General features: G+C 47.3%; 1 protein-coding gene and 1 long non-coding RNA gene across 16 annotated transcripts in view; one reads left to right on the plus strand and one right to left on the minus strand.

The window, feature by feature from the left end:
• ZNF536 (zinc finger protein 536) overlaps positions 1-27,237 on the plus strand; it is a 448,340-nt gene extending 421,103 nt beyond the window's left edge. For all 15 annotated transcript variants that reach the window (XM_059877488.1, XM_024979020.2, XM_024979014.2 and 12 more), the window contains one exon: positions 24,978-27,237. In XM_059877488.1, the coding sequence (XP_059733471.1) occupies positions 24,978-25,222 (245 nt within the window). In that variant the 3' untranslated portion in view covers positions 25,223-27,237. The remainder of the gene's footprint in view (positions 1-24,977) is intronic.
• Positions 19,279-20,716, minus strand: LOC132342832 (uncharacterized). Its single transcript, XR_009491365.1, has 2 exons — positions 20,594-20,716; positions 19,279-20,316 (listed from the first exon to the last, which is right to left on the minus strand). It is a non-coding gene; the product is annotated as an uncharacterized lncRNA (long non-coding RNA).
• Positions 27,238-27,346: the final 109 nt, after the last annotated feature.

Here is a 27,346-nt window from a genome sequence, read left to right on the forward strand (position 1 = left end):
TCTCTGATCTCCTTTCGTGTTCTCGGGGCTTAGCATTGGGAGTTGAAAACTGGATGTCCCTGTGTAAAAAGACGAATGGAATTGCTTACTAAATATTTTTGCAAAGATATGAACTTTCTAAGGAAGGAACCAAAGAAGCATTTGGTCACAACCCATACTCACTAAAGACTGGAATTTTTAGAACCTTTGGAAGATGAAACAATCTACTTAATTACTGCCTGCTCCAAGCTGGTCCCCTAGCTCCCCAAACTCCTGAAATAGGAGGAGCTGTACCTCAGATGCATTGCACTAAGGCTTCCTGTTAATGGATATAGCTGGGTTAATTCAAGCACGGAATTCAGGCCTTTATTCATATCTCATTCAACTTAAGAATTTATACCTTTAACACTGCTTTCTGGTTTTTTTTTTTTTTTTTGATTCATTAAGACAAGCTCATAGCATGTTACGTGTTTATTTCCCCCCAGGGGATATCTCACTTTAGAAATCCTCTTGGAACATTGTATATCTTCCCTGTCCTGCATTTGATCAAACCACAAATAAAAGCACCATGTGTCCAACCAAAACCAAGTGGGATCCACATGTGTGTGGAAGTATCAATGCAGAGACTGCTTCCAAAGACAATAAATTTAATTTCCATGGATTAACGGGAGTTACGTTCATTCTACCTGAAAATGCTCAGTTCTCGTTTCTGCTTAAGGGCAAAATCCTGGCGATGGAGAGGTTAAAACCACACGCACCGACTGTATTCCTGGAACTTCATTTTAAAGGTTTGGCTTTGGCTTGCTTTCATGCTTTAGTTTATCCAGCCAGGGCTCGGTTCAGTCGTTTCGCATTAAAGAGTCTGCATGTAAACCAGGAAATCTTTAGTTCAGGCAAGGGAGAGGGCTGTTGCGCATCACAGGATGACTTCATAGGGGCTGATGGCTTGTGGGGGAGAGCCATGCGCATCCGAGAGCTGACCCCACTGCCCAGCGAGGCGGCCTCACCCAGCCTTGGAGGGCAGGCACAGTTGCTGTGTCTGTGGCTGGGACACTCACGCTTAGCCTGGTGAGGCCATTCATGGTTTCGCTGAAGCTTCCAGGGGGTTAAGTGGGCATGGGGGCAGTGGTGCTGGGTATCTCACAGCTACTCAGGCCACACAAACTGACTTTATTTAAACACCTTTGCCCTCTCAAGGCTACCAGATTGGGCTGGTCACCTGTCTTGTCTTCCCAGAACCCTCTTACTGTTGGCACCACTAGATAACTTCGGGGGGGCTTTCCCAGACTCTCACAAAGAACTGGGTTAAGCACCAAAAGGGTACGAGTGCCATCCCCCGTGATAACCCGAGGTCCCAAGGCATCTGTTTCCCAGGCTTCCCCCGCCTCCCCCCAGGGATGCAAGGGCAGCAAGACCCAGGCTTTGGAATGAGCCTCGGGCCTCTTAGAAGCGCCATCATCTGCCCTCCTGGTCGCTCTGTCAGAGCTGCTGGAGATGCCAGTTGGGCAGAGACGCCCAGACATCTGGGGGCTCTTACGACTGGGGAGTGTTTTTATTTGTGTGTGGCTTGTGTGTACGCACAGGCTCGTATACACGAGAATCCCTGCTGATTTGTGGGGAAATCAAACTCTAGGATCCCCATCCGGTTTGGCTCCTCGCAAGCAGCACTTGCAGCAGAGTGGAGGCCACATTGAGGGAGCAAGGAAAGGGAGGGCTGCCTGGAGAGGGGGAAGGCAGGGGACATGTGCGGTAGCCAAGTGAGGTTTAAAAAAATAAATAGTGAAAACGAATCACGGCTTCTCTGGGCCTCTGGCTTCAGTCTGGGATTTGTCCGTATTACATAATTGGTCCTGATGGTATCGGACGTTAAAGAATGGGTCCCGTGCAAGTGCCACCCAGAGGGTGGGGACTGGGCCCCTCCAGGGCCGCCCTGACCTCCGTCCCCTGCAGGCGCCCTGCCACCCGCCGCCTGCCCCCACGGTCCTGTCCTGCCATGTTGCTGAGTTCCCAAGTTACTCTGCCGCCCGGAACATCATTTGTTTTTCTTTGTTCGGAAGACACGCTACATGAGCATTTGCGTGAGGCCATCTGTATCTTTACAAGCAAATAATGGGGCAGGTAGAGGCTGGCGGGTCAGGATCCTGACCCCGGCCGGGCTCCTGAGTCATGGGGCGAAGGCCGGAGGAGGAAGTTCCTCCCTGGTGGGGCTCAGAACCCTGTCCCTGGGCCAGGGCAGGAGCCCACCGACCTCCCCTCCCCTCCTCTCCAGTCTCTGGCTCTGCCTCGCTGCTCCTGCAGCCTCTCGTCCCCCTCCCAGTCCCAGGGAGGGTCGCTGGGAGGGGGAGGTGTCTCTAGCCAACTCTTCTGCAGCAGCCAGCAGCCCCCAACTCCCAGGGACTGCCCCCCTTTTTTGGAAAGGGCCAACTCTTTTTTTTTTTTAATTTTTCCTGAAGGTGGCAGTGAAAGAAAAAAAATGACTCGCTTTGAAGATTTAGGAATTTTATTACAAAACAGATGGAGCCAGCGTCCCCTTCATCCCCTTGCGCCCAGGGACACCGACAATGGAAAGCCACGAAGTGGTGCTCACCTGGGCCGGGCCACCCCGCTCCCCTCTGACTCCCTTGCCGGGGGGATAATAGAGGATCATAATGCCGGGGAGGGAGCGAAGCTCGCGTTCTGTCAGGTACCTGCGCGTCTTCATGTCATCCGTCAGCATTCAGCCCCTCTGTCATCTCTCCTCAGCCTTCAGCGTCGCGCTCTCTCATCGTGTTCATTATCTCGGCTCAGACCGGCCCTCCCCCCGCTCCCCCCATCCAGTAAATGCATCTTTGTGCAACTCTCAGTCTCCGATTATGAATCGATGATCATGTGGTATAAGAGAGATAGATGGCTTTTAGTTCCATCTTGTCTCCCCTAATTGTAAAATATTAGTTACATTACACTGTGTCTTTTGATTAATGGAACTTATTTGGAGTAGCCTATCCGAACCCTCCCCCTTCTAAAGTCCTCCACTGACTTTTGAGAATTGAGTGATTTCACTTAAAGCAGACAAATAGGCCCTTCAGCGGGGAGATAGTGAGACTGTGCTACTGTGGGCAAGACAGGCTCCCTGCGTGCACGGAGCAGCCAGTGCCGGGAGAGGCTCCCAGGCCAGCCAGGCAAACACTGGGCTGCTAATACATGCCCGCGGGGAACTGCCTTCCCTTCCTTATTTCACCCCCTTTTTGGCAAACCTGGCCCATCTTGCTGACTTGCAAAACAGGATGTGAAACAAAATTGAATTAAAATTAAATAAATTGCAGATTGCCACATTCCCACACTCAGCCTGCGAGAAGCCAGTCACATCTGAACTTTGATGAATTTGAGCTCTCACTGGCCGGCTCCCTTCTTCCCGAGAAGGGCAGGACGGCCAGGGGCATGTTGCAGCCCACAGCTGACTCTGTCCTTTAATGCAGAGTTCACCTTATTTGGCACTATTTACTTAAATATGTCTGTTGATAAAATCCTTGTCATACAAAAGGGAAGTCGGTGGCTAAATCCCTTCTTATAATCACTGTCTATCTTTCAGTGTAAATTCAAGGACACGTTCACTTTCAACCTATCAGCTCAATTAAAAAGGTCTATTTACTGTCGCTGTGTGTAATGTCTATATCTCGGGGAAATAGGAAGACTGACTTCATAAACAAACTATCAGAAAAAGGCGCCATAGATTAGGAATTCTAGAATACATCTTGATAGAGGCACTTTCAGGACACAGGCTATGTAGAATGCATGCAAATATTTATCTGTATTTTTGTAGGATAGTCTAGTGCTTTATTCTGACCTTTGGATTTTTATTTTTACTTTTATTTGCATGATTCTTGTAGACACTGACTATTATGTATTTTCTGGGGACATGCTATTTCATTTAATGTACTAGAGGCAGAAGATTGATTTTATTATGTGTATAGGAAGCTGGTAATGTTTTACTTTATTTATTTATTTATTTTTGAGAGCATAACAATGTGTTTATGGCTGCCAGGAAAAGTGAAGGCAGCAAAACAACGAAGCTGCAGCATAAAATTCATCCTGAGGAGTTGATGCCCACAGACGTGTAGATCACAGATGGGCAGGCTGAGCCCACGCCGCTTCAGCCCCCGCTCACCCCCATGCCTGTCTGCGTGGGGACCTTGCGTGTGTCCAGAGAACCAAGGTCCGTGTCTGCCGTGGGTTCTCTCTCAGCTACCCGGAGTGCTCCTTCCTGTCACCAGAGCCTAGACTTCAGATTTTATTTCATTTTTCTGTGTGTTTTGAGTCCTTGCTATGGGGAAAGTGTATGCTTCAGGACTCTTTGTTCTGAGTATCAAGGGACTTCTTTAAATGTCAGCTGAGTTCGGGCTGTTGTGTCTCATAAGCCTCCTCGGGGCTGAAGATGTACTTTCTCCAAGTTTTCATTAGCCGCATCACTCAGTTACGCACATCCATCATATTCTGAGAGTATTTTATAGAATATTCTTACTACGGCGTGTGAATGCATATTGACAATTGTTGGCTCTTTTATATATTCCACGATACACTTTTATCTGTTATGGATCCATAATACCAAATGTGTAGTAAAAAGCTATATCAAAAGGCAGTTATCCCACGTGCGTAAAATGCTCTGACTTAGTCCCTTTAATTTTCTTACTGCAGCTTCTGAAACCCCTACTTCATCCTGATGGACTGCAGTATTTCATTTAAGAGAAGTGCATGCCTGAGGGGGAGTGGAGTGACGGTGTTTCTAGGGCCAGCGGTGGCTCTAGTCCCAGGGAACCCCCCGTGCTGGGGCTAAGAGCAGGTCATGAGGCACTGCACAGCCCTGGCTGCCCCACCTCCAGCCCCCTTCTGCTGGAGATGTGTCATCCCGGGGGACATGGGCTGGAGAGAAGGCAGACAGAAACTTCAGGGACCTGGGCTCTGCCAAGGATCGGCAGCTGCCATTTATGGTCATAGCAGTCAGTAACGTCTGTGCTAAACTCTGGGTGGGTGTCACTGGGTGGACCTTGCCACCCTCAGGTGAGCCCCTCTGACAGATGGAGAAATGGAGGCTTGCAGCTGTGGGGAGCTCATTGCTCAAAGGCCAGGCAGCTGAGTGCTGGGGTCAGGCTGCCTGCATCCCACGTCTGGCTCTGCTGGTTTCTCTACCCTTCTGCATGTGTTTGCAGTAAGTCTGGGCTTTAACTGACTGCTTGATACCATCCTGTCATTTTGAGGATTCAGCGAGATGATTATCCTTGTACCATCTCCGACACATGGTTAGTGCTGAGACACCGAGAGCATGTGTGTATATGTGTGTGTGTGTGTGGGGGGGGGTGGTAGCATGAGGGGCAACTTACCCCCCAACCAGAAACCGCTTCCTTTAGGAGACCCTCATTTTTTCCTTCCTTTTCTGGTTTTCTGAATCATTTGGGGGTGGGGGGTGTTTGGAAGCTCAGTTCTTTGGATAGGCTTACAAATTGGCTGTGGTTATTGGGACAAGGTGGTCATCAGACAAGAAATAGAAATTTGGAGATTTCCTCTAAAAGGAAGACAGCCAGGGCCTCGGGATGGTACGTGGATGGGCTGTGCTAGGAGTGACCAGCAGGAGCTGTTGGGGTCACCTGTAGCCCTGACTTCCCCATGCAGAATGTGGGTGGTGGGTGTGGAGTTTCTCAGCCAATCACAAAGAGTGATGCATGTGCAAAGGAGAGAATGACGCAGTGACGTCATCAGGAAAGGAAAATGGGCACACGTGCCTGTTAGTTGGGGCTGCAAGGCACAGAATGAGGATTTCCTGCTCAAGACCAGAAAGTGGAAATTCCACTGTGGCTTGTTGTTTGGCATCATGTATTTTAAAAAATAAAATAAACATCTGGTTGTTTGAATGCAAGTGAGATTCCCCTGCTTCCTTCCTTGCACACCACCCCCCCCCCCAACCCCCCGTCTTAATTTCAGCCAAGTTGTGTATGTAAACACTGTCTTAATTGATTTCAGGTTAGGGGAATCTGAGAAACATGCTACAATTCAGAGCCCTGTGGTGCTGGACATCTTGAGGCGTCTCCAGAAAGCCAACAATAGGTACTTACTTGCCGGCCACCTACTGTGTGCAGGGTTTTGTCTGAGATGGGCTGGAGACAGATACCAACAAGGCTGGGCCACTGTCCTCAGGGAGCCTCCGAGCAGGGAAGAAAAGTCCGCACGCGGACCAAGTCCTACCATTGAGGGGGAGATCAGGGCCCCTGCAGCGGGCAGGGGATTCCAGAGAGGAAGTTCAGGGGAAGGGACTAGAAGAACCTGGATAATTAAACTGAAGATGAATTTGGTAACGAAGCCACATTTAGTTCCCATTCAGCTCTAATCTTAACGATGCATCTATTTTGAGACTCAGGAAAGGCTTCAATTTGTAAAGTAAATGTTTGGTTGTTTACTAATGATCATATAAACTATTCTGTTGGATCATTGACACTAAACGGCTTCCTCTCCAGTCTCATCCTTAAGCCAGGATCTTTGATGGTTTAGAGAAGAGGGCTGTGGAGTTGGACCACTTGGTTTCAAAAGCTAGGTGCCCATTCGGCTTCACCTGGGCACACGGCTGATTGCTTTCACATCTTGGTTGCTGCACCTGTGAAATGAGAGGACCTACTCATCGGGCTGTGTGAGGACTATTAAAAGTGATGACTAAGCCCATGGATGCCATCCGTGATCCCAGGCTTAAAACAAGGGCAAGGAGTATCTGATTAAAATGCACCTGCTAGAAACAAAAACTACTTTTTTTTTTTTTTAAAGTGATGCTTGGTCCTTCTTTCCCTTCCAGTTTAGTCAAGGAATTCTATAGTGTGAGTTTAGAAGGAATTCTGTAGTGTGAGTAAAGATAGTGGCTAATTCTTATGAGGAATTTATGGCCTGGGGTCAGTGTGGCTGCTCAGAACAGTCTGAGTGAGGAAGGGTGGAAGAACATGTCTCTCAGGTGGGGAGGGAGATCCATTTGCATGTAGTCTAAATCCCTCCAGAACAGAATCTAGAGTATCTTCTCACAGTGAACCAACCAGCTGACTGGTTTGAGGAACAGGTAGAGACGATCAGGATGCCTCTGTGTTAAGAGTGGGATCTGCTCTGGAGACCACCTCTTCCTCCCTGGTGGCCCAGCCCCCTACAGACACGTCTGAAAGAGACAGACTGCATCTGGTCCAATTGTCCCAGAAGGTCTGTGGCTGGGATGAGCCGGCCCCTGTTCATGTCCCAGGCCACATGTAAAAGGCGTATCTTGACAATAAAAATCTTCTTGTCACCGAGACATTCCTCAACTGTTAGCAATCAATTTGGAGGTAGGGGGGTGTGGGGTGGGAAATACCAAAGGACATCAAAGAGGGTCTCACTCCCAGACTCTGCTCTGTTTCAAGGCTCCCGTAATTTGGGAAGGTTGTATGCTAAATAATTTGTGAGCCTCCAAACACGCAGGTTATTGTTTGTGGACAGATGGTGTATCGCGTTTTATCGCTTTTCCTTCTGTGGGTCCTCATATGTGGGACTGATGTGCATTCTGAAGTCTTTGTCTCCTTGCTAAAATCTCTAATCTAAAACAGGCAATCAAGCACAGAGGCAGGGCTTCAGAAGGCATAATCAGAGTTTTAAAAGCAAAGGGGAGGGGGGAACACCAGAAATCCAAGTGCAGTTATGAGGCAGATGTGTTTGCAGAGAATGCGCGAGGTTATTAGGGTACTAGAAGTGGACAAACGAAAGGGACTCCACTGCGCACAGGGAGAAGGCAGAGGGAGAGCCCGGCTGAGGCGACAGGCACCGGGGCGCGCCCAGCGGGGCTGAGCCCCCACCTTCCCCGGGAGCTGGAGCTGGGGCAACAGGGGTCTTTGTCTCCGCAGGCGGCCGTGTTGGGGCCTGGGAGGCCCCATCTTGGAGCTGCGGCCGCCCTTAAGAGTTAAATCATGTTGATCTACAGGAAGGAAATGAAATAGACGAACTCGCTCCTCTTTTCTTCCTACGGATTTTTCTTTTTTATTCTGAAGATAGAATTACTGTTTGTAAGCATCTGAAAGTCATTAGAGGCCCTGCAGTCTGTCAGGTGCCGACGCAAGAAACTGCTGAAACCGAACGGGAGCCTGCACCGAGGGCTGGGAATTTGTCATGTGCTGATGAGCAGTTATAATAATATATGAGCAAATCACAAGCATTCTGCAAATTAATCAAATTTTTTTCCCCTTCTCCCTTGTCTCTGGGAGAGTGGCTTTGCAGGCAGACGTAGGTGAAGCAGTTTTACTCACAGATGGTCGCTCTGGCATCAGATGGAATTTATATAACAGTAATTCTGATTTCCTGCCAAAGTAGCAGTGAACACACCAGGGAGATTGTAGAAGGCGAGTCATGTGGTTTTGCTGAGGTTGTTGTGGGAAGTTGAAGGGGGGAAATCTCAAATTTTCCTCTTTGCCTTTACTGTTTTTGCCTGAAGGGCCAGAAACGGAACGCCATTCTGCCATGGGCGAAATCCGTCACATCTTTTCTTGTGACTTGTGCTGAAAGAGTGCTTCGCAGCTGTTGGGACTGCTGGCGGTGACAGAGCCCCACGACTCCTGATCCTGGCCCCGCTCCTTACAAGACGGAGAGGGGAGCCGGTTCAGGAGGTGGTCGCACCGCAGGCTGGAAGGAGGCAGGGCTGGCGCCTGGCGCGCCGAGCTCACTTACCCTCCGCTCCCCGTGGCATTGCTAAACCTACAAGGGCTTTTCTTTTCAAGTGTTTTATTAAATGAAGAGTCTAACAACCCTCACTTTAATTACACACGGGCTCCGGGTATAATTCCTCTGGATTTATTCAAGTAGTTGAAAACGATGGTGCTGGTGATTACACTGATCGTCTTAGTTTAGCAGCTCAAAAAACCCGGGAGCGCGTTGGTGTGTGAGTGTGCGTGCACGTGCGTCCCGGCCCTGGGTCCCGGGAGGGCCTCCCTTCGAGCTGACACCCTCTTCTCCCCCTAAACTTCCCTCTCTCGAGGAAACCCTGTCCCTCCCGGGGAGAAGGGGACGGGAGTGACACTTCGGGGGCCACACTTCCAAGCGGCTCTCACCGCAAGGTGCCTTCCCTGCGGAGGGAAAATGATACCAAGATGGCGTGTCGACTGCATTATGCAACAGAGTCCTGCTGCTGTGGGGCTTCTGCCTAATGTAAAGCCCTGCCCATTTGTTTTGGTTTACGGGACTACAGAGAAATAAGTGGATTAGACGGAAACTTTAGCATGCTTCATTGCAGCTGGGTGCCGACATCTGTCATTCCTCAGCCGTATTCTGGATCATGCCAGCCAGAGAAAGCAAAGTCTGACACCTTTGATTTGAGAGAGAGCCTTTTATAGGGGGAAAAAAAGGGAAGAAAAGAGTACCGTTTCCTTTGTGACTTCACAGGAAAAGCCACCTCTCTCCTGTGCTTTATTTATTTAATTTTATTTTTTGGCATGTGACAACATTGGTGGCACTTGGAGAGCGCTGAACGTTGAAAAGTTTATGTTTCCATCTCCCCTTTTTAGTTTGTTAAATTTTCCATTGTTCACGGTACCAATTTGTTGAATTGGGCATGATAAAATGTAGCTATTTAAAATAGATTCAGTGTGCCCATCTATATGGATATATACTGTGTGTATGGATAGTGGGTGTCTGATTCTTTTGTGAAAAGAGGAATGTGCAATTCTGTCTCTCACATAAACTCACATTAATATGATACAACAGCCTGAAATTTGATGGAATATGACTGGTCCTGCTACACTGTTTTTGGTGAGATCTTCTGCAACCCACATGAGCCCGCCTGGCCCCCTCCCCCAAACCATATGAGCCCTCCCCACCCCCAAACATGTCCTGTGTTTACAAAAGATGAGAATGGGGAGAGCGGGTGGTGAATTGGCCACAGATAACCCTGGACACCAGCTTTTAGTGGATTTGGTGTCTATAAACATAGCGTTCTATGTTGGGTGACTTTGTGGGTTTGCCCCCCTCCCTCCGTGTCTTTTCCAGGGTGGCACTGTGCATACCACATCCTTGGCACATGCCCAGTTACAACATTGCCCCCTCCCCCCAATATTTAAATTGTATAATAAAACAGAACCTACAATTAAGGGTTGATGTATTCATCTTAAGGGACACAATGGAAAACAGGAAATGATTAAACCGGCAGAGACCACCCACTTGTTTATTTCACTGGGTGTGTACAGGAATGCAATTTATCTGCCACGTGAAAAACCACAGGAAGACTTCACCCAGTGACCCGCCCCACCCAAAGGAGGTGAAGCACCGGTTGTTAGACTCAGGCAGTTCTCAGGGGTTGAGAACTGGGGTCCCGGTGCCAGGCAGGTGGCTGCCTCTGGGAAGATCTTGCCAGACCTTTTCAAGATAAACTGGAAATCTGTATTTTTACATGAAATCTCTTTGTTCTGAAACATTGGCAATACCTTAAATCTTTTTAAAAATAGCATTGGGGACAAAATAATAAAACTGTGGGACTTCCCTGGCCGTCCAGTGGTTAAGATTTCATGCTTCCAAAGCAGGGGTGTGGGTTCGATCCCTGGTTGGGGAACTAAGATCCCACATGGTATGAGGCAAAAAAAAAAAAAAAAAAAAAAATTCACTGGAGAAACCAAAGACATAGAAAGCTAAGAATAAAGACAAACTTAAGAAAAAATATGTGTGCCTCCAGCTTGTGACTTCTGAGGAGGGCGAAAGCATGTATAGCCAGAGCAGCGGTGGACTCCGTGGAGCTGGCCCATGGTCACCTGGGCTCTGGGGCTCCAGTGAGGCAGCAGGTACTGTCCCAGCACCACACAGGAAGTGGCATGATTGAGGATGCTAGGGAGGTGTGTGGGGCAAGAAGGCTTGTTCATGGGACCGTGACTGGGAGACGGAGACCCAAGGTGACCCAAGGTGCACCGGGAAATGATTGAGCTCTTGTGCATCCTTCACAGATGTTGGGAGGAATGCGGCGGCTTGGACTGGGAACCCTGGGGGCCTCCAGAGCCAAGAGCACTTGGATTTTCCTGGTGTGGAAGGCAGGGCGAGGCAGAGGGCATGGTCCGGGTATGCAGGGAGGGTTCTGCAGGGCCGCCTCTTGGGAGGTCCTCTGAAGAAGGATGCCAAGTTGGGTGGAAGGAAACAAGCTGGGAGTGTGTCCTTGCAAGACCAGAAGCTGGGACCAGCCTCTTTAAGGTCGGGGCTGCCCACTCCAGGGTGTCCCTTAGGCCTTCGTGAAGGCAAGAACGTGGAGCTGGGCAGAGGGGCACCCATCCAAGGCAGGCCTGAGCCCTTCCTAAGAAGCCGCCCAAAGGGAACAACTCCCAGACTCTGGTATCCATTCTGAGATGTGCATGGCAGGCATCTCCAGCCCCCTAAGGGAACGGAGAGACCCACCACGCCCAAGTCACAGGAAGCCATTAGTGAGCAGAACTCAGTTAAAATGCCTACTTGTGTGGGCCTTTGCTAAGTGCTTGTGGGGCTGTGACAGCTGGGTCCTGAGAAAGGCTTCAAGAAGGAGCTGAGGCTTTGGTGGGATCTAATTGGAAAGAGATTTGGGGGTTGGGGTGGGCAAATTCCTGGTGGCAATGGCAATAAATATTAGGTAAAACAGGGTTGCAAGTTGGAAAGTCAGGCTGAGGAGGCAAGATGCTGTAGTAAGAGACTGGAAGTCATCAAAGGCTGGAGAGCAGAGGTGGATGCAAGTTCAGAGGGGATTTGGGGACTGGAGCGGTGTGCAGAGCAGGCCCACTGCCTTTTGGTCTTGGGTCTTTCTCCTTGCTGTTTCTGGGGTGGTCTATTGACCCAGTGAGTCCGATGGTGCCAGAGGTGGGTTCACATGGAGCAGGGCTGGCTGTGACAGCTTCTGCTAAATGCCTAGCATCCACCTTATTGCCACAGGAACTTCAGAGAACTGCATTTAGCCCAATATTCCTAAGGAGGGGAAGATGTGGATATCAAAAGTGTGAATAGAAGATGCTGCATTGGCACCTTATATTTTAGAAACCCTTCTATTTTTGTCCTCGCTTGAGTACCACCTTAATAATTTTACTTGCTATTTATTAAAAGCGTATCCAACTTTGATTCACTCGTTATTTTCCTAAGGCTGTTAACCTGAAAGTGGTCAGTTCCGTTCCATCTACAATCACCCCTGTTAGTGTGGTTTCCAAGTATCCCCTTCCTGGAAATGTTGGGAGAGAGAAGAGTTTCAGAGGGCGAGGTTTGTGTGTGACAATGGAGAAGCTGCCAGCCTGTCTGTTCTCCGGCTCCCACCTTGCGTTCTCTCTCTTTGGCCTCTCCTGGCATTTCTTTCAGGATTAAGTGTGCTCACCCAGAGACAAACACTGGGTATTGTTAGAGCATTATTATATTACGCATCTAAAAATCTCCAAAAAAGGAAAGTAAGTTCATCGACCCTTTGAAGGTTATTTAATGATAAACATAAATGCTTTCATAAAATCTAGGGAATGATTTAAGATCTCGGATCAATAGCTGCCTGTGAGTGCTGGTGGCCAGGCCTGCACTGCAATCTGGCTCTCCTGACCACCCAGGCAGGCTGGTGGCTCGATGAGTGCATAGATAGCCCGGGGCAAACAAATAAACAGAATTTAAGGCAAAATCTGCATGGTGTGGGCCAGAGCATGGGAATGAAGTTGCTAAGGAAGGAGCCACTGTGAGGTCAGCAGGAGGGAAGGGCAGGGTCTCCTGAGGTTGAGTTCTGAGGTCCTGCGTTGGGGGTGGGGGGAGAAGAGGGGACAGGGCTGAGCTGGAAGGGTCTGGGGGCTTTGACATCCCTGCCAGATTCTCTCTTCTGCAGACACCTCCTGGAATCCAGTCTCATCTTCTCAGCTTTCATACTAACTGAACTTGAACCTGAAGTTGTAGAGAGGAAGCGAGACAGTGGGTTGAGCCCTGTCTGCAGCCTAAGAGGGAGCTGGTGCAAAGTTGAGTTTTCTGCCTCTCTGGCTTCATGGGCCCAGACACACATGGAGCCTCCCAGAGCCTCAGTGTCCTTCCCTGGCAAGTGGAGTCCTAACACCTGACTCCGGCACTGGCACTGGAATGACAGTTCCAATTCAAGACTCTCACATAACAGGCACTTAACAGAAGGAGTATTTTAATATGCAAAACCATATCGAACAAACACTGATGGAACTCTTCCTACGGGCCACACATTGTGCTAAGCATTTTACAAGTCTTCTCTCCTCGAATCCCCACAACCCGATGAGTGAACTATGATTAGGAGTACACCCATTTTACATGGGTGAAAAAGCTGAGACTTGGAAAGTTTGAATAGCCGGCCCAAGAGCACGTAACCTGTAGAGACAGGTAAGGTTCGAATCCAGGTGTCTGGCTCAAGAACCCAGGTTCTTCATACTGGACCAGAGTACCATGAACACTGAATCCTGGTAGGGCTGCTCCTCCAACTAACATCTAACATTTGTAGGGTACGTAGATTACAATTAACGACTTAGTATTGATACACTATGACTAAGTAAAGCCCACATTTTACTCTTAGCCAGTGTTCTTTCTCTATTCCAGGACCACATTTCATGTAGGGGTCAGCTCTCCTAAGGGCCCTCCTAGCTGTGACAGTTTCTCCATATTTTCTGGGTTTTGATGACATGGCTAGATTTGAGACATACTGTATAGAATGTTCCTCAGTTGAGATTTCTCACGGGTGGACTTGGATTGCGGGTTTTGGGGAGGAAAGCCACAGAAATGAAGTGCCTTCTCATCCCATCAAATCAGAGTGTGTGCTCGCCGCCTGACCTTGGTCACCTGGCTGAGGTCATGATTGGTACGTGCTCTCTGCCTGACCTTGGTCACCTGGCTGAGCTCATGATTGTCAGATGTCTGCCTGTACAGTTCCTCTGAAGTGCTTTCCACACTGCAGTTCTGTGCAGGAGGTCACCATGCAGCCAGCACAAAGAAGTGGGAGTTTCAGCCACCTCCTTCAGGGGAGCACCTGTGTAGTAAGTAGTTTGGAATGTGTGAGGCCTCTGTAGTTCTCCAAGTAGGTATTTATACATATATAGGGCTTCCCTGGTGGCTCAGTGGTAAAGAATCCGCCTGCCAATGCAGGAGACCTGGGTTCAATTCCTGGGTCAGGAAGATCCCCTGGAGAAGGAAATGGCTACCCATTCCAGTATTCTTGCCTGGGAAATCCCATGGACAGAGGAGCCTGGCAGGCTACAGTCCATGAAAAGTCAAAGTGAAAGTTGCTCAGCTGCATTTGACTCTTTGTGACGCCATGCACTGTAGCCCACAGGCTCCTCTGTCCATGGAATTCTCCAAGCATGAATACTGGAGTGGGTAGCCATTCCCTCCTGCAGGGGATCTTCCTGACCCAGGAACTGAAGCCAGGTCTCCTGCATTGCAGGCAGATTCTTTACTGTCTGAGCCACCAGGGAATCCCTAGGGTCGCAGAAATGTCAGACATGATTTAACGACTAAACAGTACCACCACCAATATATATCTTTTATGTTTTATTTAGTTAGTTTGGGTCTTCATTGCTGCACGTGGGCTTTCTCTGGTTCTGGCAAGTGGGGGCATGCTCTCTAGTTGCGGTGCATGGGCTTCTCATTGCACTAGCTTCTCTTGTTTTGGAACACACGTTCTAGAGTGCACAGACTTCAGCAGTTGCAGCTTATGGTCTCCAGAGCACGGCACTCAGTGGTCATGGGCTTAGTTACCCCTCGACATGTGGAAGCTTTGTGGACCAGCGTTCTAACCTGTGTCCCCTGCACTGGCAGGTGTATTCTTAACCACTGGACCACCAGGGAAGTCCTCCATGTAGGTACTGACTCAATCATTCGTTTATGTCAGTATGACTTGTGGGTGCTTATTTTATACTTTCATTTACTTTGTTGCTGAAGCTGTTCCAGCTCTGGCCACTGGGGGCTCTCTCACTGGACTGCGTGCTGCTCTGATACCCACACCAGCTTATGGCTTTGGAGCAATTCTTTACTCTTTGGCATGAAGTGCTTCAGGATCACCTTGTGTATGTCCTGCTCCAGCCCTAGCATTAGCCATTTCTCCAAGAAGCCCTGGCTCCCTTTCTTGAGAATAGTATTAGAAGTCAAGTTCTGGGCTAAATGTCCTTGTTACCACTGGGATATCATGGGTTCTGGGCCCTCTCCACTGAGAAAAAGGAAATATTTGTGTGTAGACTAACCCCTGCAAGTACCCACATCTCTACTATACGTATTAAGCTAAATACAAGTTCACATTGATGTCTCCAATCTATTACCACATGGATCAAAATTCACTTTTAAAATTGTAAAATATTTTTTGATAGTGTTTTAAATTAAAACCCAAATCACAGGAAATTTAAAACCTAAAATTATTTATACTAAGGATATTTCAAAGTGTTTTAGCATCTTTGATTAGACGGATGAATATTTTTTTGAAAACTGAAAACATAAATTATGTACCTGATTAGAACCATTCTTGCCTATTGAGAATTAGGGAGATTAAAATATGTATATGGAATGTGTGTTACTGAGAAATGGCTCTTTCTATCAGCTCGGTGCATGTTCTTGTACATTTTTACCCATTTCTTTACCCCAGCAGAGCATGCTGAAACTTGAAGGATGGCCGGGGTCCTGGGCAGGGACTCCCCCAGCTGGCAGCTTCAGGGTCAGACAGAGCAGCAGACAGTCAGAAAGAGCAGCAGGTGAGGGCCACGTGGAGACAAGCACCACCTTGGAGGCCTGAACGACAGGCCAGCCCAGTGGACCACCCAGCCTGGTTTTCTCCCGGGTCCACTGGGCACAGTCCTCCTCTGGGAGGCTGTTTTCAACTTGTAAAATCTGCCCCATATGTGGAGCCATTTTCCTTCCTACTAGCATGCAGTTTGCAAACATCTTTGTGCGTGTACTAAGTCACTTCGGTCGTGTCCGACACTTTGCAACCCTGTGGATTGAAGCCCAGCAGGTTCCTCTGTCCATGGGATTCTCCATGCAAGAACACTAGAGTCGGTTGCCATGCCCCCTTCCAGGGGATTTTCTCAACTCACGAATCAAACCCGTGTCTCTTACGTCTCCTGCATTGGCAGGCGGGTTCTTTACTGCTAGTGCAAGCGTCCTTAGTTTCAAGGAATCCAAAGGGCTCTGGGTGGGGTGCAATAGGGCAGGGCTGTTATTAAGGAGTCTTGTTGGTACTTCCCAAGCCTCATTGCCCTGTGTGTGTGAGCTGCCTCTGAGGGCTACTTCTCTCCAGGTCATTACCAGGAGCTTTCTAGAAGACAGCACCATAGAGCATGACTGTGGGACACCTTCGGGTGGTAGTTTAGAAGTACTCCATGATCCTGTGCACCAGAGAGGATGTTGGAGAAAGGAAAATGAGCGTGTCACAGGTGGTCAGCCGTGGGCTGCGGCAGGGCCCCATGCTGCTGGTCCTCAAGATTCTTCCTTGGTCAGCCTGGGTTCTCTCATGCTTTCTGGCTTTCTTAAGGGTCTACACTCACCCAAAGTATATGTGGGTGTGGTCAGGGCTGATCTAGAAGCCATGGCTGCAATGTTCCTCTTTATTTACCCACTGTCTTTTTCCAGTTATTTCAACGAACAATGAAGGGCACCAGTGAGATTGATCTGAAAAGCTTTCCTGGTGTGAGGGATGGTTTGGCAGTGTGAGGACACGGGGAGGATTGCCCCTTCTCTGTTTACCTGCCCCCTCCCCACCACTTGCGTACATGACCCTCTTCTGGACACCTTTGCTTCTGTTGACCATGGAGCATGAACCGTGATTCTGGGGACTGCTCCTCTCCACCCTAGGATGCCCGTGTTCCAACATCCAGAGTTGTGCCTCTGTCACCATGTATAGGCCTGGCTCTGGCAAACAGCATATGTGTCTTTCCTCAAGAATGTTCCTTCTCTCCTGTGAGTCCCCCCCACCTTTGAGCCATCTTTCAACTGGAAACTGGAGCCTTGCTCAAAGCTGGGATGTCCTTCCCTCATGAATGATTGGCCCCTTCCTCCTCCCACTTGGGTCTCCAGTGGGTTGCAACTCTTAAAGTCAGCCTTTAGACATGTGAGCAACCATTCAGCATGTATTGGGTAGGCCTGTGTCAGGCATGTGGAATAGATGCCCTTCTCACCTTCTCAGTGCTAAAAGTACTGCATCATTCCGACAGCAATCTTCTCAGGCTAATGCACGCAGCAGGTGTTCAGTGTGTGCTCCTGGAAGTGGTCTGGGGTCCAGGAGTTGTGCGATGGGATCTTTGACAGAGAGCTTACAAGCCCTGTGACTTGGTGCCAGCCATGTGCTCAATGCCAGTCTTTGATGGCAGAGGCCACAGTAGTGCTTGTGTCCATAAAGAGTGTGGCATGTGACACATGAGCAATATCACACATTACAGTACATGTTCCTCCACAGAGGAATGGACTCTCTCCTGGAGCACCCTTGGGTCCTGATCAAAGACACCCCTTTGTAGAGAATTTCCACAGGTGGTGTGTAGGGAGTGACAGGAGGGAGTAGAGACATGATCGTCTGTTTTGAGAAAACCCGAAGGTGGAATTCCTGATCAGGAACCAGCTAGCTGTGCCAACCTGACTTTGGACAATTATTTAATCTTGGTTTTCTTACCCGTAAAATGGAGAGATGTTTCTCCACCATATATCCCCACTGATAGTCATGAGGACCATTGAGGCAATTCCTGTAAACATGCTCTGATGAACGGGTGTAGGACTGTTTTCTCATCACCCTGGACTAAGCACCAGAGGTTGGTCACTTACCTCACCCCCACGCCCCTCTCTGCCATCACGCACCTGAGCAGAAACCACCAGCATGGAAAGTCTGGAAGACTCGTGGTTGCAGCCCCGGCTCTTCCCTGAACCCAGCTGCCCACAAGTGCAGAGCCGTAATGAATGGATGGTCCCCCAAGGGCAGGCATTTTCCTTTCCTCCTCAGGTACAGGGAAAGAGCAGATATTTCCATCGTAGCAAGTAAGAAAAATATCTCGTTTCCCCACTTTTGTTATAAACAATGTACGGCTTGCTTTCTCCTTACTCCTCTTGACCCTCCACACTGTATACATATTTATATATTATTCATAGTGGATTAAAAATGAATGTGCTCTTTACCACGGCTCTACGGTGCTGTGACAATACAAATTAACGTATGATGTACTTACTTTTCGCATGGCAGTGATGGGAAATGTTGATGGGCTCAAAGGGAGAGATAGAGAGGAGGGAAGCGGGGTGATGTTGGGGGCTCACATCTGGCCACAGCATCAGGGCCCGAGGTCCTGTCTTCAGACGGGGATGGGGGCTCTTTGGGGCAGCAGCCTTGCTGCAGAGCTGGGCAGGCCTTCCCCCTTGGAGTGAGGTGCAAGCTCCCCAGAGGGTCCTGTGGGCCCCACCCCTGCCCAGCTCCCACCGAGCTCCACCTTCATCACACTGGAAGCACCAGCTTGCAGGCCCATGCACTCACACCGCCTTCCTGCTTCTGTACTGAGTTCAGGCGAGTCTCTCTGCCTGGGATAGCATTCTGCTCCTCTTCTTTTCTCTTGGCTGCCTCCCTCTTCCCTTCATCCATCTATCCATCCATCCATCCATTCACCTGTCCTTTTGCTTGAAAAATACCTGATGGAAATCTGTAACATCCCAAAGTCTCTACTAGGTGGTAAGAAATATCAATAATCAGAAAACAAACAAACACAAAAAAAACCAGAGCAAAAGCAAAACCCCACAGTTCCTGAGTCCTGGAGCTGACTGTCTTCTGGGGCAGACAACATAACTGTTTGTTGATCTGCTCTTGTTGGACACTCTACTGTGGAAGAGAAGAGTTTGCTTTGATGAATCTCAGTGGGTCTGGGGTCATCAGGGGAAGCCTGAGGCACCTGTGCTAAGGATGGGATTATAGTATTTCCATGAAGCAGGGGAGGGAGCATTCAGATGCAGGGAATGAGACAGGATTGGGCAGAGGTCCTATGGCAGGAAAGAGAATAAAGCATGTAAAGCATTTGGAGAACAGCGTCCTCTGGTCAGAGGCAGCAGCTCGGGGGCTTTGAGGACAAAGAGGCTGGAAGGGCATGCAGGGGCTCATATTCCTCCTGGCTGAGCTCTCGGAGCCCCAAACCCCCTTGACCGTCTCCCCTACTGCATGGCCTCAAACTGCCAGCCCTGCACCAGAACAGGATCCTCCAGACACTATATTCTTCCCACATGGACCTGTGACCACAGCCCAGCCCACGTCTGCTGAACTTCACCAAGGGAAATACCCTTGCTAACAACTACTTCCTTCAGACTCTGAAGGTCTTACAGATCCCAAAACCCCCAGTCAAAAGCAGGAGCCCCAGAGAGAGACTACTTCAGGCTTTATTCCCCGACTATCTGGGATAAGATCACCTAGGACAGGCAGGCTAGTACAAAACTGGCACAGGGAAGGCTTGTTGAATGAGTGCTTTTGATGAAGAACAAAGCATAGCCTCTCTTGACCAGTCTTACTTAGATAAGGAACAGAATGATAACAAAGAAATCAGCAATTACAGCAATGACAGACAGCTGACGTTTGCAGAGCTCTTTGTCATTTAAAATTTGACACGCTGTCTCCTCTGATCTTCACAACAGGATTAGGGTGTCAGTATTCATATTATTCCCCCATTTCCAAGATGTAGAAACTGAAGCCTTGAGAGATCAAGTGCTCGCTCAAGGTCAGACAGAGGGGAAACCGAATCTTGGGTGTTCGTGGCCTCTCAGCCTCACGGAGGGGTGATGCTATGCTTTGAATGCAAGGTCCTGGTCAGACTCACACTGGCCACTGTGGGGCAGGAGGACACCTGAAATCAAAAATGCAAAAGAGAGCTCTCTGTGGTCAGGCCTCTGCAGGAAGGATCGCCTGTGTTCAGAGGGGCCAAAGGCTGCCCTAAAGCAGAGTGCTTCCCTGTGGGACTGAGCTTGAGAAAGGCCAGTGTGTTCATATTCTCCTCAAATGGGGAGCTGACTGGGGTGGGTGCCCTTATTCTTTTAAATTCAATCCAAGAAAGGCTGTTAGACTCAACTCTGTCTTAAAGCCTTTGCTGCTGCTTAGAGATTGATGGACAGTAGTAGCATCTTCATCTCTACCTACAGACCCAGGTGAATGGCTACCTCCATCTCCAGTGGTGCAGGCAGCATGGCTGGTCTTTCTTCTCATTACACTGTGCCAGATGGAAGTTTGCCGCGTGTCACCCTGAGGGCTTCTCCCCAGGGGATGTGTTGACCTACCTCCATCTGGAGATCTGATTTTCTTGGAGCCCCACATCCACCTTAGCAGGAAAGTAAGAAAGCTCCCCTCGGATTTCCATGGCCCTCTCACTGCTTCTGCCTTCAGGTGGGTCCTTTGTTCTGGCACATGTACTGGAAAAGCACAGTGGGAATTTCAGTGGAGCTCTCAGCTGTGGGGTTTGTTCTGAAAGTATGGGGTATGTTCTCTGACCCAAAGGTAACAGATCACTGAGTTTGTGCCAATACCAGGGGCTTCGCGTGGACAAATGGTATAGAGAAATTGGAAACTTTTCATCCAGATTTAGCTAGACTGGGAAATGAATCAAGTTTGCAAAAGTGCTTTGCATACCAACAGCTTTCTGTTTGGGAGTAAATGTTCCCATCACCAAAGGATCAACCTTTCACTTACATCCTATTCTCGGGGTACACAATGCTTTCTTCTGGCCCCATCTCGGCTCCTCACAATCACCTTCCCTCAGGATGCACGTCTCATTTCTTCAAAGCGTTTCTTCCACCTCAGTCTCATGGGAACCTTTCAACAAACCAATTAGAAGGGTGTGTGTGTGTGTGTGTCTGTGTGTGAATCCTAAAAAAAACATATAATTCTTATAGGAATTTTAGAGAATTAGGAGATCTGAGTACTTTATACACATTTGAAATTTGTTTTAAAGTCAAACCATCCAAGTTCACTCTATTTTAGATTATTCATCTGAGCTATGGGGTGGATATTTTTGACATAACAGCCATAAAGCTCAAATACAAGGATAAACATACAGACATGTATGTGAAAACCTGTGGGACAGAGGCTTTTGGGATCTTCAGGTACTACTATTACCTACAGTGCTTCTATTTACAAAGTACAATGTAAGATGTAGATTTATCATGGTTCCAGTATTGTACAGACTTCCTTCTACAAATGTACACATGCATAACATTATACTTTTCTATATAACTTTTCAGCTCACCTAAGTTAAAATAAAACTACTTCAGTACTAATGGTTTGACCACTGAAGTATCCAAATATGCCAGAATTATTGTACATCTTTGACTCTCCCAAGATACAGATATTCAGATATAACCATAGGATAAAAATAATAATTAATATTTAAAATCAGTTGGTGACAAAATTATACCAAGTGCCTTTATGCCAAGTTGGCCAATTCAAAAAGGCTTTTATTGTGAATAAAGGTGATATCTGAGGTTCTCCGTTTGGTTTGCCAAGATGCATGTGGTTCCCACAGTGACACAATTTGCAGAGAGGGTGGCTTCCAAAGTTTGTGGCATAGATGCATACAGAAATAATAATAGGAAGTATAATAGGCAACTTTGACAGATGGGGAAAAACAGTGGAAGAACGGAGGAACCCGATGAATCACAGGGATCTCAAGTAGATTTATTAAACAATACCATGGTTTGGTCATTTGCTTCACGGTTCTGCAATCCTCTTTGGATTATGGTGCCAAGAGTTTTTATTTCATTTATTTATTTTTAATTATTATTTGGAGTTTTTAGCTCCCAGTCTTGTCATGATAATTTTCCCCATCAGTAACTTATTGCCATCAAATAAGTGAATTGACGAGTTAGCCCCAGCTGTATCTGAGCCATGGTAATTAGGATAGTGTCACCTTTCCTTGTGAACTGCTGCAGAGCTGCCCTTGGTGGGAACCCAGAAGATACGGTCCATTTATGAGAAGCTTTGGACAAGACTTTAGGCTTCCTGAGGGAAGTCTCAACTCTTCTCTCAGATTCTCTGAATGAACTTGAGTTGGTTCCTATGCCTCCAGCTGTAGACTTGGGCCGTCCTTCCTTCTTTCTCCCACTCAAGAGCTGCCCTCAAACCACCTCACTGAGCCCTGGGCATAACTTCATGTCCATAGGGATGACGACTTCATGAGTTGGATGGTTGAGCCTTGGGATCTGTTGGAAACTCACTGACACCCAGCTTAGCGCTGATGAAGGTTCATGATTATGGTGGGGAGAATGGGCATGGCTTTTCCTGTCTCATTGCCATTGATCAACACCATGATTCTTCCCTTCAGTCTATGCTTTAACTCCAACATGATGAAAAGTAGGGCCATATACACTATTCATAAATATCCTAAGTCCACTAGAAACGGAGTCTCAGTTTTCCTTCTGCACCAACCCAGATTCTTCCCTGTCATCTGTATGAGGGGGTGACCAAGCCCTAAGGATGGGGTTGGATAGCAGGAAGGCAGGAGGCAAACGGTACTCACAAATGCTTCTCTTACTTGATAACTGTGGTCCAGGCCCCATCCTTCTGACAGTCTCTGCTCTTCTTGCTGTGGTAGGCCATGTAGAAGGGCCAAGAGCAAGTGTGTTCCACTCTATGGACTTACGCAAGTAGGAAAGTTGATCAAATTCAGTCTTGTGTTACGTACAACAATAGAAACAAAAGAAGAGAAAACTCTGCCTGAAAATTTGTAATTAATTCAAAAAAAGGCAAGGGGAAACATTAAAATAATAATGCAATCCCTGCAAACAGTCCATACCTGCTTGTTCTGTGCCAAGCAAAGGGCTTGGCACCAGTGATGTTAAGATGGCTATGCTTCCTGCCTCAGGAACTCACAGTCTATCATGGGTGCCAAGGCACACACAGACTGCAGTCACACAAAACAGAGTCTTGAAAGGAGAATGGGGTTTGGCTCTGCAGAGAACAGAAGTGATGTCTCAGGGAGAAGGTAGCACAGTCAGAGCGTGGGGACCCTGCACAATGAAGCCCGTCTGCAGAGACCATCTAATTGTTTGGTTTGGAGTGGGCAAACAGGGGAAGCTTCTGGAGACAGGAGAGGTGTTGGGACTGAGCTGTAAAGGTGGGGGGGTGGGGGTAGGTGGTCGTTAAAGGTTTGGACAGGAAACTCAGAGCTGAGCTTCTGCTTTAGGTACTCACTCTGGTAGACCTGGGGAGGATGGGCAGGAAGTGGGGAAACTGGAAGCAGGACGCTCTCTAGCAGGCAGCCATGTTCATAGTCTCGCATCAGCTGGTGTACACTGGACCAGGCTCAGAAGGGGAATATGGGAAGTAGAAAGATTCAACAGGTAGAATGGATTTGACCTGGGGACCAACTGGCTAGGAGGGAAGATGGAGAGAGCTAATTCCCGAAGCCCACTAAGAAAGGGGCAAGAATCTAGTGCTGTGTGCAATTTGGTGAGGAAATGAGTTTCAGTTCCAAACATTTGGTTGCTCTCCAGTTTCTCAAGAACAAGACTGCTTTGCTAAGTAGACACACAGGACTTCTGCTATTATGCTCTAGAAAGAGTGATGAATATGCTGTTCAGATGCTTTCTGGGGTAAACAATTGGGCCCATTTATTTGCTTGTTTATTTTCCTGAGTAAATGAAACCCAGCACTGGGTCTTGACCTCTCTGGGTGCTGGGTGGGACAGCACTCATGGGCTTCCAGGAATGGCATATCCACAGCTTCCCAGCATTGGGCAGAATGCATTGTCCCATTATAACTTCCCAAACTAGATGCTTGACTGGTTCCTAAAGATAGCAGAGATGTGTGCATGTCTGTGGTGCACCAGAGCAGAGAAATGAAGCCTGAAGGAGCAGGTGGAGTTTCACAAGAATCCATCTTCTGTTCTTATTTACAGGCTTTCTAGAGAAGTTTGATTCTGGGCGTCACCCTTCAAAATTGAACTTCTTTAAAACTAAGCTGGCCTTAATTATCTGAGTGTCCCAGTTCTTGTCTGATACTTTCTGCTGCCTCCTCTTGAAACAGAGCATCCCAGATCCCTCCAGCTTGGCACTTCCACTCCACCGAAGAGCAAGGCTTGGGGAACATCCCTCTCTCACCCCACCCCAAACACACTTCCTGGTCACGCTTGACTTGTTTATCAGTAGAGTTGGTGGGGACATGAGGAAGTGAACTGGCTTGGAGATCTGAGTCAGCATCCCAGATAGAGGAATTTATGGGTCTTCTGGTATGGAGCTAGGGTCACAAAGTCTAGTCCAGGGCTCAAATCCACCTTCTGTCTGTTCTCATACAGCCTGTGGAGCTAAGAATGGTTTTTACATTTTTAAATGGTTGGAAAAAAAAGCCCAACAAGAATAATATTTCATCACATATGAAAATTATATAAAATTCAAATTTCAGTGTCCATAAATAAAGTTTTGAATTTCATCAACAAAAAGTTGGAAATTTATTTCCTCTCTTGTTATATAAGTATCTACGTCATATCTTTGATCTTGGCCTGCACAGTCTAAAATCCTTGCTATCTTACTTTTTATAAAAGAATTTCCAGGTGTTGGAACTTTCTTTTCTCTCACCTAGAAAGGCTGAATTAAAAACCCTGTCTAGGATGGAAAGATCTTTTAAATCCTTGTCCAAGTTATTATTATTATTATTATTTGGTAACTTATTGTTTGAGGCTTTCCTGGAGGCTCAGCAGTAGAGAAGCCGCCTGCCAATGCAGGAGACATGGGTTCAATCCCTGGGTTGGGAAGATCCTCTGGAGAAAGAAATGGCAACCTGCTCCAATATTCTTCCTGGAGAATCCCATGGACAGAGGAGCCTGGTGGGCTACAGTCCACGGGGTCGCAAAAGAGTCAGACATGACTTAGCAACTAAACTGCAGCTTATTATTTATCCAAGTAAGTTATTACTTATCCAAATAGATATATTGGCTGCATCTTTATCCTTTGCCATTTGACGTTTGCAAGGCAATAACACTGCTGATACTGTACCGGTAATAACGATCATGGTCCTTTGAGCACTGGGAGCGGGGGAGGGGTACGCAGCAGAACTGACCGGCCACTCTTTCTGCCCGTAGGTCACAGGCCTTTCCAGTGCCGCTACTGTCCCTACAGTGCCTCTCAGAAGGGAAATCTGAAGACCCACGTCCTCTGTGTCCATCGCATGCCTTTTGACAACAGCCAATACCCCGACCGCAGGTTCAAGCGCTCCAGAGTCGACTCGGAGGCTTCTGGGAATTTCGAAGACCCCGCAGCTGTCAAGGCGGGGAGCTCAGCAGAGTTAACGGAGGAAGGCAGCAAGGCCCAGGAGGAGCGCAACTGAGCCAACCAATTCGGAGATTGCAATATTATTTTACACAGTTTTCAGATTATGCATCTGGTAAAAGAGTTTGCTAACTGCATTCCAAGGGGAAAAAATCATGTACAACCCCCCACTAGTGTATAGAACATTTAAAAATTTTTAAAAGATATCTATATATATATTAAAAAAAAAAAATCCCCAGCCCTTGAAAATGGCTGCTAAACTGTTACCCGGCAACAAGTACTTCCAAACAATGCAGGTGGGAGAAAAGGGATTTCAGAAATGCTTGGTGTCCTCTGAGCTCAAGAAAGCTGGGGGGCCCTTTCAATGCTAGAGTCGCCTATGTCCAAAAATCAAGCTCTTAACTGCAAAACGATGCCATCTAAATGATTTAGTGTTGCCTTGAAGATGGAGGGGCTGTGTTTTCATTGTTGAAAACACCTCTATAATCTGACACCAGCTGCTGTCATCTGCCTCGCACCCTAATGGGATGTGTTGGGAGGCAGTCGCGGTGCCAGTCAGACTGGAGCGGTCACTGCAGAGAAAATCAATTCACGTGGTGTCGTAACTGCACTCTTGGAGAAATCTTAGCCGGCCCGCAGCCAGCGCCAGGGCAGACCAGCACTGCAGAGGCTTGCCATCTTCAATGTGCATTTTTAAAAAATCCACAGCCAAATGAATCAATGGTCAGGAAGTGTCTGCAGACAAATATCCATTGCAGGTTTGATGAGTAATTCCTTTTTTTAGATCAAATTGCAGTATAGAAGGAAATGCTTTTTCTTGGTTGTATTTTTTTTTTCTTTAATTTTTGGAGGAATTTGCAAAGGTTGCTAATAAAAAAAAATAGGGATACATGATATCAAATGCTTAGAACTAGCCCACCATACTCACAGAAGGTGCTGGTGAAGAATGGAAATTTACATAATAGTAGAAAGATTGTTTTTATTATGATTTTTAAAATGTTACTTGAATGAAGGCTGCTCCAGTCCTTATTATCAGATTTTTTTCATCCGTTAGTTTTTGTAAGTGTCATAGACATGAAGCAAGATTTTCTTCTCCAGCAAGCTCTTATGAAATAGCTTGTATTAAAATATGAATCTAAAGATCCTGCTCTCTATCACTAATGAAGAAAACTGTTTAAGTTAAAAATGTCTGTTTTTGTAAAACAAATGTGTTCTATATTTTTGTAGATTTTAGATTTTCTACTGATTGGATACTCCAAATTTATCAAGTTCTGCACCACCCAGAGGGAGATTTGGAGGGCCAATAATGAAACACTTGACTCATTTTTTTTAACAAACAATTTATGAAGACTAGTTAAGGGTTTATTCTTGAATCTGCTAGTGTGGCGTCAGAGTTCAGCCTCTTAACATATTTCCTTTGAGTGACACGAAATTGGTGCTGTTGCTTGTGACGGTGGAGAAGTACTGAAGTATTAACTTCTTCTAAGACAAAATTATTCAGACTTTAAAAAAAAAAGATCGATATTTCCTTGCAGGCTGGGAGCACAGAATAAAACCCCAGGGCCTTAAAAACTTCAGCTCTGCCTACAGCAGTTTACAAAAATACTAAACTGCAATCAATGTAAATAAAATGCTTTGCTATCCTGAGACCAGAAGGAATCTCAGGCTAATAAGGAATCCGGTTTGCATATGCTGTCGAGAGGGTGACATCCACCCGGGGTTTCAGTGTAAACGCAATCGCTGTACAATGTGGACCCATCTGGCATAGAGCAAGCTGCTTTCTTGTTTTTCTAGAATAGTTCTCACTGCCTTACTTAAATCGAGTTGATAAACTTAATGCAACTGTTTCTATGATCCTAGAGAAAGGACTGAAATGTTATTGAAAACTTTCCGACTGTAGTAAGCTTTAGGATTTTAACTGCACTACTGTGTTTGGTGACTGTGCCAGTCGCTTGCTTTCTGTGTGTTTGCCCCCGCCTTTGGTATCTTAGCAGAGAAAAAGATAAAAAAAGAAGAAAAAAAAAGTAAAAAGAGGAAAAAAAAAAAGTGGAAAAAAAAAACCCCAACAAGAGCCACATTCCATTTCTAGCACTTCGGGCGCTCTTTCCGTACCCTTTTGTGTCTTCTGAGCATCGTCGGATGCGACAGGCAATAATTCTGTTTGTGACACTGGGAACATCCC

The sequence above is a fragment of the Bos taurus genome, chromosome 18, assembly GCF_002263795.3.
Source record: "Bos taurus isolate L1 Dominette 01449 registration number 42190680 breed Hereford chromosome 18, ARS-UCD2.0, whole genome shotgun sequence".
Taxonomy (NCBI): Eukaryota; Metazoa; Chordata; class Mammalia; order Artiodactyla; family Bovidae; genus Bos; species Bos taurus.